General features: G+C 39.1%; 1 protein-coding gene across 1 annotated transcript in view; it reads left to right on the forward strand.

The window, feature by feature from the left end:
• The window catches only part of GUCY2F (guanylate cyclase 2F, retinal), a 197,739-nt gene that overhangs the window by 60,468 nt on the left and 122,665 nt on the right, over positions 1 to 14,606 (forward strand). The window contains 4 exon segments of the mRNA XM_006878253.1: positions 10,131 to 10,388; positions 10,391 to 10,465; positions 11,829 to 11,852; positions 11,855 to 11,912. Of these exon segments, the coding sequence (XP_006878315.1) occupies positions 10,131 to 10,388; positions 10,391 to 10,465; positions 11,829 to 11,852; positions 11,855 to 11,912 (415 nt within the window).

The following is a 14,606-nucleotide window of genomic DNA, read 5'->3' on the forward strand; positions in this document are numbered from 1 at the left end:
TTTTTTTTTTTTTTTTTAGTTTTCATGTTTGCTTGTTCTGCTTGGAAGTTCATTTTCATAGTAAATTGTGAAGTATTATTAACTTTCTTTGGGGTTACCTTATAATCTATTAACTTTTCTCTCCACTTAAGACAATCTATTGTATCCTGTAATCTACAATGGATAGGCCAGAGTAAAGGATCCCACACAAGTTAACTTTAGGGCTGGGACCCAGAGGCAGAAGTCATAAGCAGCAGCCAAAGAATTTGCCCTTGGAACGGATGGGGCTCTTTCTCTTTGTGCTATGGGAAAACTGTGGGCTCAATGCTGGACTTTTTTTGGGGTGTGTACCCACCCACCTGAAGGCATCTGGTCTGGGTAAAGAGGGCACCACAGGGAAAAGGAGGAAAAATGTGTAGAATCCCCCCACACATCCTTTTGCAAATGTCACTGCACCATTTTTAGTGCAGGTTTACTCTGCCGGTCTGTCTGTAGCCCCGCTCTCTGAACTCCTCCTGGGCAGGGTGGCTGCAGAGGGAGTCCCGTGTCTCAACTGATTCCTAAATCACAATATTTTATTTTATACTGTGATTCTCCCACCAGCAAGTGCGGGAATCTGATGTCCTGCACCTTATGATAGATCCAGAACTCTGGTGCTGTTCTGTTAAAGCAGCTTCTCTGGGTTTTCAGCCCCTCCCCCATTGTGCCTGTCCTACCTGACTCTGGTCTGCTGCTGCCAAAACCAGAAGTCCATATTTCAGGTTTACAAATGTCTCATAATCCCATCAAGATGGAGCTTTAGTGTTTCTATTCATTATTCTCCTTGTTATTTTGGAGTGATGTTTAAGAGTCAGAGGGAGTGAAGAAACATCTTGATTTTACTATCTTCATTCTGAAAGAAAAAGAAAGTCACAAAAATATGAACACTATATTCTATCATTGGTTCATTTACTCATAGCCCATCTATTAAATTCAGCAAGTATTTCCTAGGCCCAGATATAGTATACTGGTTAAGAGCATGAACTTTGAAGGCAGACTTCCATAAATTTACATAAGCTGTGTGTGTTTCTCTTATTTGTAATTGGGAATAATGATAGCACACACTTATAAGATTGTTGTGAGGATTAAATGAGTTAATATATATGAAGAGTGGACTCCTGGTGTGACCCTGTGGGTTAATGTGCTGGACTGCAAAGCCAGTTTGAACTGCAAGGTCAGTAGTTCAAGCTCACCAGCTGCTCCTTGGAAACCTTATACAGGGTCACTATGGGTTAGAATATACTCAATGGCACTTAACAACAACAACAACAGCAACAAAGGTACAGGACCATCACTCATATGACTACCATACTGTGGTGGCTTGCATGTTTCTGTGATGCTGTAAGCTATGCCGCCAGTATTTTACATGCAAACAGGGTCACCCATGGTAGACAGGTTTCAGTGGAGCTTCCAGACTAAGATAGACTAGGAAGAAGGAGAGGGAAACTACATCTGAATGTTAAGCTAATGAAAACCTTATGAATAACATTTGAACATTATTAGATATAGTTCCAGAAGATGAAACCATTATGAATAGAAGCAGAATATTGTCAGATAATGTGCCAGAATATGAGTCCCTCAGATTGGAAGGCACTCAAAATATGACTGGGGAAGAGCGCTGCCTCCTCAAATTAGAGTTGACCATAATGACGTGAATGAAGTAAGGTTTTAAGGACCTAAATTTGTTGATGGGCACAACTTGAAATGAGGAGCAATCGCTGCAAACATCCATTAATAATTGGAACATGGAATGTATGAAATATAAATCTAAGAAAATTGGATGTTGTAAAAAATAAAAATGGAGCACATTTGTGAGCAGAAATGGACTGGTATTGACGATTTTGAAGCAGACAATCACATGATTTACTATGCTGGGAATGCCAAATTCAAGAGTAATGACATTGCATTCATTGTCAAAAATAACATTTCAAGATCTATCTTAAAGTACAATACTGTCTGTGATAGGATAATATCTATACACCTACAAGGAAGAACAACTAATGCCACTATTATTCAAATTTTTGTACCAACTACTAAAGTCAATGATGATGAAATTGAAGAATTTTATCAACTTCTTCAGTCTAAAATTAATCAAACATGCAATCAAGATGAATTGATAATTACTGGTGATTGGAATCCAAAGTTTAGAAACAAAGAGAAAGGATCAGTAGTTGGAAAATTATGTCCATAGTGATAGAAATGGTGCTGAATATTGCATGATAGAATTTTTCAAGACCAATGATTTGTTCATTGCAAATACCTTTTTTTAAACAACATGAAAGATTGTTTATACACATGGACCTCACCAAATGGAATACACAAGAATCAAATTAACTACATTTGTGGGAAGAGATGGTTGAAAAGCCCAATATCACCAGCCAAAACAAGACCAGGGGTTGACTATGGACCAGAACATCAATTGCTCATATGCAAGTTCAGACTGAAGCCAGAGAAAATTAAAACAAGTCTATGAAAGTAAAAAATATGACCTTGAATATATCCTATCTGAATTTAGAGACCATCTCAAGAATAGTTTTGATGTATTAGACACTAATGACCAAATACTAGAAGAGCTGTGGAATGACATCAAGAACATCATATATGAAGAAAATAAAAGAAAGAAAAGACTTAAGTTTGCTTTTCAGTATAGAGATTCTAAAGTGAATGCAAGACATGAGGAAGTCAAAGAGTTGAAAAGGAAAATTTTAAGGGCATCTCAAGAAAACAAAGTATTATAATGAAATGTGCAAAGACTCGGAGTTAGAAAACCAAAAGGGAAGAACACGTTCAGCATTTCTCAAGCTGAAAGAACTGAAGAAAAATTCAAGCCTCAAATTGCAATATTGAATGATTCCATGGGCAAAATATTGAATGATGCAGAAAGCATAATTTTTTTTTTTTTTTTAAAGGAAGGAATACACAGAGTTAACTGTTCCAAAATGAAATGGTCAATGTTCAACCTTTTCAAGAGTTAGTATATAATCAAGAACTGATGGTGCTGAAGAAAGAAGTCCAAGCTGTACTGAAGGCATTGACAATGAACAAGGCTCTAGGAATCGATGGAATACAAATAGAAATCTTTCAACAGATAAAGCACTGGAGGCCCTCACTGATCTATGCCAGGAAATTTGAAAGACCCATTCCAGTGTGAGGTGACCCAATAGAATGCAGAAGTCATTGAACAATATCATTTATATCACATGCAAGTAAAATTTTGGTGAATATAATTCAAAGATGGCTGCAACAGTACATAGACAGGGAACTGTCAGAAATTCTAGCTGGATTCTGAAGAGGAAGTGGAACTAGGGATAACATTGCTGATGTCAGGTGGGTTTTGGCTGAAAACAGAGAACACCAGAAAGATGCTTATCTCTGTGTTATTTACTATGCAAAGGCTTTTGATGGTGTGGATCATACCAAGTTTTGGATAATATTGTGAAGAATGGGTGTTCCAGAACACTTCATCATCCTCACAAAGAACCTGTACATAGACCAAGAGAGAGTCATTCAGACAGAACAAGGGGATACTGCATGATTTAAAATCAGAGTTGTATTCTTTCACCATGCTCATTCAATCTGCATGACGAGCAAATAATCTGAGAAGCTGGATTATATGAAGAAGAACGTGACATCAGGATTGAAGGAAGACTCATTAGCAACCTGTGGTATGCAGATGATACAATCTTTCTTGCTGCAAACGAAGAGGATTGAAAATATTTACTGATGAAGATCAAAGACTACAGTCTTCAATATGGACCTCAATGTAAAGAAAACAAAAATCCTCACCAATGGACCAATAAATAACATCATGATAAATGGAGAAAAGATTGAAGTCATCAAAGATTTCATTTTGCTTGGACCCACTATCATCAACACTCATGGAAACCAAGAAATCAAATGAAGTACTGTGTTAGGCAAATCTGCTGCACAAGACCTCTTTAAAATGTTCAAGAGCAAAGATATCAATTTGAGAACTAAGGTGTGCCTGACTCAAGCCATGGTATTTTCAATGGCCTCATATTCATGTGAAAGTTGGATAGTGAAAAAGGAAGCCCATAGAAGTATTTATGCATTTGAGTTATGGTGCTGGAGGTGAATATCGAAAGTACTATGGACTGCCCGAAGAATAAATAAATATGTCTTGGAATAAGCACAGCCAGAATTATCCTTAGTAGCCATAATGGCGAGACTTCATCTCTCTTTCTCTAGACATGTTATCAGGAGGGACCTGTTCCTGAAGAAGGACATCATGATTGGGAAAGTGGAAGTTCAGTGTAAAAGAGGAAGACCTCCAATGTGATCGATTTGCACAGTGGTAGCATCAATGGGCTCAAGCATAACAATTGTGAGGATGGTGCAGGACTGGGCAGTGTTTCGTTCTGGTGTGTATAGGGTCGCTATGAATCAAGACTGACTTGGTACCACACAACCAACAGCACCACCAAGAGTGTCATAGTGGTTCATCACTGAAGTCAGTTGTTTGAACCTACCAGCCACTCCTTGCGAGAAAGATGTGGCAGTCTGCTTGCCTTGGGACCCTACGAACTGTTCTACCATTCCTTATAGGGCCACTGTGTGGTAGAAGCAATGAGACAACAACAGGTTTTTTTGGTAAGGGTACCAAGTCTATCTAAAATTGAGAGTCTAGTACTTGTTGGTCACAAATGTAAGACTGGAACATGGGACCTCTACACTCTGTATTGTGTTCCTCTTATGAAGTATAGACAATGTTGTTGTTAAGCACTGTCTAGTCAGTTCCAACTCATAGCGACCCTGTATAGGGTTTCTGAGGAGTGGCTGATGGGTATGAACCACCGACTTTGCAGTTCAAACCGACTTTGTGGCCCAGTGCTTATTGTCCAGCACCACAGTAGCTGTCATGTATTCATTGGTTCTTTGGTTCCAGGTGGTTAATATAAATGATCCCATTGAATCCTTAGATGACACCTACAGATTAGGTATTAGCATCTCCATTTTATAGATGAGATGAACCTGAGGTTTAAGATAACTTGTTTGAGGTCATATAACTAGTAAGTGGTAGAGTTAGTATTCCATCCCAGTTTTGCTTTCAGGACTTGACCATTCAACTACACATTAGGCTTTGCTCCCCTGCCCCCTCCTAAATTAAATGGTGCCCATGTATAATGCTTCATTCAAGCAAAATAACATCACTGATTAACACTTTGATTGGAATGAACTTAGTACATTGTTTTCCTTTGATGTGTGAGAAACCAAGGCTTTATGACGACCCTTGGAAAGAGAACAAATGAATTAGAGTGGAGAAATTGGCCTGTGAAACATTAGTGACAAAATTCCTAATTTGGTCTCAGGATAATTGGGCAGGACAATCACTTAGCACCTTTTTATTCTGGCACAAACTAAACTTCTGGAATAAGGTTTTGGGAAATTCATTTTTCTCTTTCATTGTATTACGAATGTTTATTTTCAATGAAATTCTATTGTTGGCTACAAATGCATACTGCTGGAACACACATTTAATATATATATATCCACCCCCCTCCCCCCCAAATAGCCTTATTTAATTCAACAAAGAAGAGCCTCTGGATTTCTTAGAAAGTTCACAGGATCTTAACTCCATACACCTACTGTTTTCTGTCACCCTAAATGTGGGTGCCTGGCCAGGGGATGTTGGGCTGAAGGGGAAGTGGTTAGGGCTGAAGCATTCCAGGATGAGGTCACACCAGGCAGGTTTTCAAAAAAGGTTGCCTGCAGCTCCAAGTGGCTACAATTGTCTTTGTACTCCATTCTGTACAAAATAAGGCATTGTGCTCATGAACATCACATTAGACAGATTGTTCCATTATCCATCTCTTGGCTAACTCCAATCATGCACTACTGGAAGTACTACCTTTAATAACAATTCAATTACCCTCTGCTTTCTTGATCGCTGCATGTACCTGGCTTTTAGTTCAAAAATGATTCTGCCATTTTGTCCTGAAAGTGATGTTGTTTCAAGCCAGGCATGTTTTGATGCACGCTTCCGAGGACACATTTTTTTAGGAAACTAGTTTTGTGTCTTTTCAGGCATAGGAAATATAAACTGATGACGATCAACTTAAATTGAACAAATTCTAAATATCTCTGCTCCTGACCTACACTGGGTCATCTTGGGACACAAGCTCCAAAAGGTCACTGAACTGCAATCAATAATAAGTTTCAATAATCACTCATTCATCCACTATTCATTTATTTATGCGTGTCTATACAGCAGGCAAGACTGACCAATAGACTTAATTGTCCGTCGCTTCATCATAGTTATCTGTTTGATGGGAGTTTCTAGCCAATCCTCTCTTGCTTCTTTGGCGTTGTAATCAGAAAACAGGAAGAAGGTTTTGGAGGTTGTTGCTTCTTCCCTTTCCCGTCCTCTACCTCTTCTCTAGGAACACTGGTCGTGTAATGGTTATGAATCGGGCTCTAATCTCAAGGTCAGCAGTTCGAAACTACCAGTGGTTCCATCAGAGAAAGATGAGGCTTTCTGCTCCTGTTAAGATTTGCAGCCTTGGAAACCCTATACAGGGTCGCTATGAGTCGGAACCAACTCCACGGCACATAATCACCACCACCTCTTCTCTTTCTCATTATTTGTAGCAGTTGAAAGTAGAAACCTTGTGTGACTAATGTTAACAGAGTGTGCGTTCAGCTAAGGAAGGGACAATTTCCATCGCTGAAGGGTTCAAGAGGATGAAATAGGAACACAAACCAACTAGCACAGTGAGGATGGGCAGTTGTGGCCGCCATACTTTTGCAACTGAATACTTCTGTTACAATTTATGCTCTTCCCCTGTGTGTGTGTGTGTGTGTGTGTGCTATGTGATGGAGGTTGAAGAATAGACTTCAGTCTTCAGTAATCTTGGGGAATTGCTGTCAGTCAGTTCTAACAAAGACCAACCTGTAAACACAAATGGCAACATGCCTGGCCAGCTGAAAACTCCAAGGAATAGGATAACTCAGAGGTGGGAGGTTTTAATTTAATTTTATTATTTTTTAAGAGTTCCTACCTTTGCTTTTGGCTGTAGGTAGAAACCGTCTCTTTCCCAGAAGGCTCTTTTCTGTTTTAAACAGATTACTAGTATTCTCCCTGCTTTCAGCAGCTTGCTGCCCTGTAGTTTTTATTCATTTGTTTACTAGTATTGATTTTTATATTCCACCTTCCACCCTTCACTTATTGTTATAACCTTCCAAAGCCCCAGAAAACAGGCAGACTCTTGCAGAAATCCTAAAGACAATTAAGTGGAGCAGAGAGAGTTAGTAAAAACCTCTTAAGAGACCTCAGTGTGTGCTAGGCAACTAAGTGTGGATGCCTTGGTGGCAGCACATGTCATCTATTCACGATGCCCGTTTCTACAGAAGGCACATGAAAGTAGAGTGGTGAAGGGAGATCACTGAACTAAAACTCAGGAGACCACAATGTTGCTTTCTGCTCAGCTAGCAGCTACTATTGTTATCTGGGGCAAGGTTTTTGGCGTGAGCAACTGGGAGACTAGATGGAACAGAAGGATTTGGGGTGATGATCAGGAGCTTAATTTTGGATGTGTTGAGTTTAATATCCAAATAAATTTCCAAGAAGACTGTTGAGTATATATATATACAGCCTCGGAAACCCTGTACAGGGTCGCAACCGACTCGAAGGCACTTAACAACAACAACAACAACAACATATGTTGTGTCTGGAATTCAGGAGAGAGGTCTGAGCTGGAAATAGAAATCTGAGAATTATAGGCATAGATATGAAATCAGAAGACATAACCAAGGGAATGAGTCTAGATAGAGAAGAATATCAAGGATTTAACCCTGGAGTATTCCAATGTTAAGAGGTCAAGGAGATGATGGATAACCCACATACTAGCTAAACTAAAAAAAAAAAAAAAAAACAATAAGAATAACACGTCTCCAAGATAAAACATGTGCCTGAACTAGAACAGAAGTTGGAAAATTTCATGGGAGTTCACAACTAGAAGGGGCCCCGGGAACATTCTAGTTCAACCAAGAATGCTGAATTAGGAGATAGGCGACCTGGGTTCTAGTCCTAATTTTTATGCCTAAGTGAGTATGACCTTGACAGATCACTTAACTTCTCTGGGTCTTGCATTCCTATTTATAAAGATAGTTAGACCTTTCAACATTCATGATTCTGTATCCTGATTTTATAGAGGAAAAACCTGAAGTCCAGAGAGAGGGGATAAATGACTTGTTCAAACATTCTGGTGTTAGGAGTAAACTGCCAGGCCACTGTGCATTATCCTATGCTATTTATTTTAAATCTGGATATATATTAGAATCCCTAGGATACTTTTAATACTGATTACTGGATTCCCAACCTGAAATGTCTCATTTTGTTAGTTTTGGTTTGGGCTGGGCACTGGTATTTTTGACACTCTTCAGTTCTAATTCTAATGTGCTGCCAGGGTTTAAGACCCTCTGCTTCACATTAACAAGGCATGAGAATATCTTGTTAACCATTTGTTGTTGTTAAATGCCGCTGCCTTGGTTCCGACTCACAGAGACCTTTGCTAGGGCTTCCAAGGAGTGTCTGATGGGTTTGAACTGCCGACCTTTCTGTAAGCAGTTCGGTGTTTATCCTACAGCGCCATACCACTAAACCTCCCTATATCTTGACTTCTATTTTCAACACAAAAATGCTTGACTCAATTTTAAACACTTTTTATTCAGATGTAAGTTGCTACAGGATGATAGCTTTCTATTGTTAGGTGCTGTTTTGTTCTGATTCATAGTAAACCATATGTACAACAGAACAGAACACTGTCTCATCCTTACAATCATTTCTATGCTTGACCCCATGCTGAGGGGGCTCATCTTCCTGCACTGTATCAGCTAATGTTCCATGGCTATTCCTAAGGTTCTCCACTAGTCAATTTCTTCAGAAGTAGCTCTCCAAATCCCCCATCCTAGTCTATCTTAGTCTGAAAACTCCACGGAAACCTGTCTACTATGGGTGACCCTGTGGTATTTGAAATACCGGTAGCATAGCTTCCAGCATCACAGCAACATGCAAACCACCACAGTATGAAAAACTGACAGAGTAGTGGAGAGATAACCTTTTAGACCTTATGAAACCAAACTAGAAAATATCAGCTTTCTCTGAAGATCAGTAAAGTTGCATGACCATAGTTTTGAAAAGTTTCATCCTGGAAATGAAATGCCATAAAAAACCATGAAGCCATGGAGGGGCAGGGTGGTGAAGGTAGGAGATTATTTGCCGTTTCTCCCTACCTTTTTTTGGGGAAAAAAAAGAAGATGCAAAGATTCTTCCAAAAATAAATTTACAAGGTTAAAGAGCATAGTACACAATTACTGTTCAATTACTGTTGTTTTTATCATATTTATTTAGCAGGTGTTGTCATTCTGCCATCCTGCTTTATGGTGGCTTTTTACCAAAGCTTTGTCGCTCTGCACACCAACTAGATAAAGTTTCTTGACTAAAAGCCATATGCTCCATATAGTACAATATTTGACTCTGTATTTATGGGTGTATTTGACAATGTATGTGTCTGTGCATGTGCACAGGTTTGTGTTTAAAAATGAAATAGAATGTTCACTTTCTCTGGGGAGAATTTCTCTAGGAACACATCCATTTTAAATGGAAACAGAGTTCGGACATGGACTTTGAAGATGCATTATTTATAGTCTTGCCACACACACCTACTACTCTAGTGGTGCCCACAAAATGATTTTACTATGCATATTGCTCCCGTAATTAACCTGATAGGTTTCCTTTGAGCTCCTCTTGTCTAGGCCACACTTTTTTTTTTTTTTTTTTTTTGGTGTCCTTTGAAACTCTAAATCACTTTCTTAGTTTAGGAGCATAAAAATATATTGTATATAACTTGGATTGCTCATAAAATTGTCATATTTGATATATTTAAAGATGTGAAGGCCTGGGGGGAGAAAAACAGAAAAATTCAAGGGAGAAACCAAGCAAGTCCTCAGAAACAATTTTTCGCCCCCTCTGGGTCTTCATAGCTCTACTCCACTCAGACGTGCAACCCATAATAATGAACACAGGCTTGGAATATACTCTGAGATCGCTCTAGGGCAACTAGGGCTCAAGATAATTGTAATTTAAAAAAAATAGGTTTCACCGTTGTTTGGAACCATCTACAATTCAATTTACTTTATCGCACAAGCCATGAATAATGGACAGGCTAGGACTGCCAGCCTGGTTCAGCATTCCAAAAACATACAGTTCTATGGATTCAACCAGTTGATAAGGACAGATTCAAATGGAATTTCTGAATGTGTAATTCTGGACGCCAACTGGAAAGAATGGGAACTTCATAGTACCCACACTGTGGACATGGAAATGGAGCTGCTATGGTTTGGAGGGACCCCATTTACTTCCCTGGTGTCAGGTCCCCTCGAGCAGATGCAAAATGCTGGTTTGCAGAAGGGAAGACCTGCCAAGGAGGTAAGGAATGGAAAATCATTGGTAGTCAATTTAGCTCAGCTTGGGTTACAAGGGAAGAGGGGAAGGCATATTTTAATATTGAAATACTCATAAAACCAGTCATTTGCATTCAAATGGCATAAACTTCTTGGTACTCTACCCAGTTAATTTAAAATAATGACAATGAGAGGTAGTTTGCAGCCTGAATAATCATTCACAATTGAAAAACCCTGACTCGTTTTTCAAACCTGTTCATTCTTTCCCATAGTGGTTACTCTAATAAGAGGAAGGTTTCAGCCTTCTCTTTGATCTTTTGTAGGCTTTAACTTTCGATTGTTTCCTCTCCTAGAAAGATCACCTGTATTCTACATGATATATCTAAATCCTGCTGATCAGGGCCAGACAATCCACACTACTTCTCTCCTCTGAACTTCCATTGAATTAAAAGGCTGTACTACACAATTCAGCGCAAAATTGTTTTTCTGTTGTTTCTAGTGCATTGATTGTTTTCCTCTAAATAGACTGCTCCTTGAGGCTAGGGGCCACAGCTAATAATTCTTGTGACCCCCTACTTCCCATCTGCCCAACATGGTAGGCATCAATTAAATACTTGCATTTTGACAGACTGATGGAACTGCTCTAACTGGTGGAAGAGGAGAAACTGTCATCCATCTCTGAAAGTCACAAGTGAACTTTGGAAGGACCCATATTATTCCTATGGAAGCAGATGCCACACCCCTCCAAAAACCAAAACCTTCTATTTGAAATAAGTTTTGATTTTTATTTTGCTTTTTCATGACATACCCAACTAACTACTTTTTACTCACTTTCTCCTATATTTCTCTCTGCAATCTTAGTAAAAACTACCCCAATATTAGATTTTCCACAGGCCAATTTACATCCTGATGAAAGCACTAATGATCAAAATTAGACTCACCCTTGAAAGACAAGCACTATGTTTTTCATCCATAACTTACGAGGTCCATGAAATCAGGTTAAAGAAAAAAGTCTATTTTATGAAAGCCACATAAACTAACCCTTCACAGGTGAGACAACACACATTTATTCTCAATAACTCGATTGCTGACCAACTTAAATTAAGGTACTCAAAGTTTTCGATTCATGTTCTTTTTTTTACCAAAGAAACACCCAGGTCAGCCTTAATTCATGGTGATTTGTTATTGTCAGAGTGGTGAGTGGCTTTTGCTCCAGAACAGTGAAATTGCTTTCGTATCCATAAAGTCAACAAGACAGACTGTGCTGGAGAAAAATGGAATTAGGTTAGGTAGATGTGGCTTGATTTTAGAGTCACCAGAAAGCATGAGCAGTTGCTCTGTGATGCTCTTTATTTACTGTCTCTCTCTCTTCCTCTTCCTCTCTACAGGCAGCGGCCCTGCCTTTGCTGTGATGTTTGCCTTGCTTTGCTTATAGCCCTTCTGTCTATTAATGGATATGCTTACTTTATAAGGTACAATTTTTGGTCTTTTTGTAAATAAAAAATACTAGCCCATAATAACCTTGTTAATATTGATTTCCAGGAAGCCATGCTTCAGTACAATTGCCTCATTACATGACCCACTGATTTTCTTTTCTTTTTTTCCATTGTGATTTACCATTTGTACTGCCCCATTTAGGAGACCTAAAATAGTGGATTAGGAGCTGGGCTGTAGTTAGAATCCACCAGCCATTCTGTGGGAAAAAGATGAGGCATTCTGCCCCCGTAAAGATTTACAGCCTCGGAAACCCTATATGATGTCGCTGTAAGTAAGAACAGACTCGGTGGCACACAACCACCATCACCACTGCCCCATGTAGTGTGAAGTCTTTTCATGATGCCAAGAATAATTTTATCAGCTGTGTTGTCAGTGTTGTTACCCATGAGTAGATTTGCTTCTCAACACAGTAGCAAAATAGGAGAAATAGTACTTTCTGATGCCTTTCTCCTGGCAGAACCTCTTATAACCACTACTTCTTTCAATGGCATGGACTCATAGGGAATGGAATAGAGCTATTAGTGAGTTCCAAGAATTAGGCAGATTTTGGCTAGGAGCCCAGCTCTAAGAATAAGGGTACTAATTTATGAGACTGTTGTTATTTTTGTTATGAAGCACACTCGAGTCAGTTCTGACTCCTAGCAACCCTTTATAGGGTTTTCAAGGACTGGCTGGTGGGTTTGAACTGCCATCCTTGCAGTTTTCAGTCAAGTCCTTATCCTAGAGCACCCCACCAGGACTCCTGTGGTGGTTGTGGACAGTTCTGACTCATAGTGACCTTGTATAAGGTTTCCGAGGCTGTAAACCCATTTTTTCCCCCTATTTACTTTTTTTTTTTTTTTTTAAGTTTTTATTGTGAATTGAGTGATAGTTTACATGGGAGAGCATCAGTTTTTTGCTTTGTTTTGTTTTGTTTTTAAGGTTTTTATTGTGGATTGAGTGAAAGTTTACTGGGCAGATCATCAGTTTTACATTGAACAAATCATACACCCTATCTATCTTGTTCTTCGGCCTCCTCCCCCTTCTTGTATTGCCCTCCCCAATACCCGAACTAAACCCCCCACCCCAACCCTACTGTTGTGGTTACCTTGTATACCATTAACTCTTTCCTCCATTTAAGACAGTCTATTTCATCCTGTAATCTACCTGACCTTCCCACCACCTGAATCTCTGTTCCTCTGTGTTTACCTTCTTTCACATTGTAATTGTTTTGATCATAGACTGACTTCCCTCTTATAATTTTATTCTGTTCTTGACTCTTCCATTTGTCAGTTGAGATCAGGGTGATGTTGCCACGTATGTCATTCTCTGGTTGTTGACTGTTCTTGTTGGTTCTCAGTCCACAGAACTTCCTTTAATATGTTTTTCATAACAGGGTTGGCTTTGACAAAATCCCTTATCTTCTGTTTATCCTGGAATGTTTTGATTACACCATCATATTTGATTGACAGCTTTGCTGGAAAGAGGATTCTTGAGTGGCAGTTTTTTTCTTTCAGGGATTTATATATGTCTCCCCATTGCCTTCTTGCCTGCATGGTTTCTGTTGAGAGAGCCAAGCTTATGTTACACTTCTCTTTTCCCTAGCTACTTTCAGGATTCTGTCCTTATCTTTGATTTTGAAAAGCTCGATTATTATATGTCTTGGTGATTGTCTTTTATGTTCTATCCTTCCTGGGGTTCGTAGAGCTTCTTGAATACTTACCTTTTCACTTTTCAGGATGTTAGGAAAATTTTTTTCCAGAAGCTCTTCAACTGTCTCCTCTGTGGACTTGTGTGATTCTTCCTGTTCCAGAATACTGATACTTCTTAAGTTATTCCTCGTCATGTTGTCCAACATGAATCTTAGGCCTTCTTCAGATTTTTAAAAATCCTTTTTTTGTGTTTGCTCTTCTATCTTAGTAGTGTTGAGATATTTATCTTCTAACTCACTAGTTCTGGCTTCTATCTCTTCAATTCTACTCCCTTTGCCCTTTCGGTTTATTGTCCATTTCTGATATTCTATTATTAATCATTTGGACCTCTTTCTGTAGGTTTTGAATTGTATCCAATGCTATATCTACCTTATTTGATTGTTCCTGTAGCACTTTGCTGACTTCTTCCTTATTTTTCTCAACTCCATTGTATAATATTTTGATACAATTTATAATAATTTTTCTGAATTTCTTCTCAGGTATTTTCAAAGCCTGCCTGTCTTCCAGTATGGAGTGTAGGTCTACTTTCAGCTCATTTGCCTCAGTCACTTTATCTCGTTTCTGGACATGTGCTGATATGGTCATCTGATTTTGTTTTTTGGGCATCTTAAGGAGTATCTGTGGCCTTAATACTTAGATGGGTGTGTATTTTGGTATTTTTTTAATGCTTTCTGGTTGCCTCCAGGTAGATGTGATCAGGAATGGGCTTCCCTTTTCACCCTTCTTCCAGAGAAATTTCAAGATGCTACTGTTGGTCATTGTGGCATAACTCAGGATTTAATTTTCGGCCTATTTCCTTTTTTGTCTGCCTGTCCTGTTTCACAACCCCCGTTCAGGCTTTGTTTTCTAGTTAAAAACAGTTCAGGGCCGGCTGTGGCCATTTGGTTTTAAGTGAAAACTGTCACTTTAAATTTCGAGGAGACCTGTGCACATGCATAGTAGAACCTTCCCGGATGGGGGTGGAGTGTCCACTTTATC

This window comes from Chrysochloris asiatica, unplaced genomic scaffold (assembly GCF_000296735.1).
Source record: "Chrysochloris asiatica unplaced genomic scaffold, ChrAsi1.0 scaffold00159, whole genome shotgun sequence".
Taxonomy (NCBI): Eukaryota; Metazoa; Chordata; class Mammalia; order Afrosoricida; family Chrysochloridae; genus Chrysochloris; species Chrysochloris asiatica.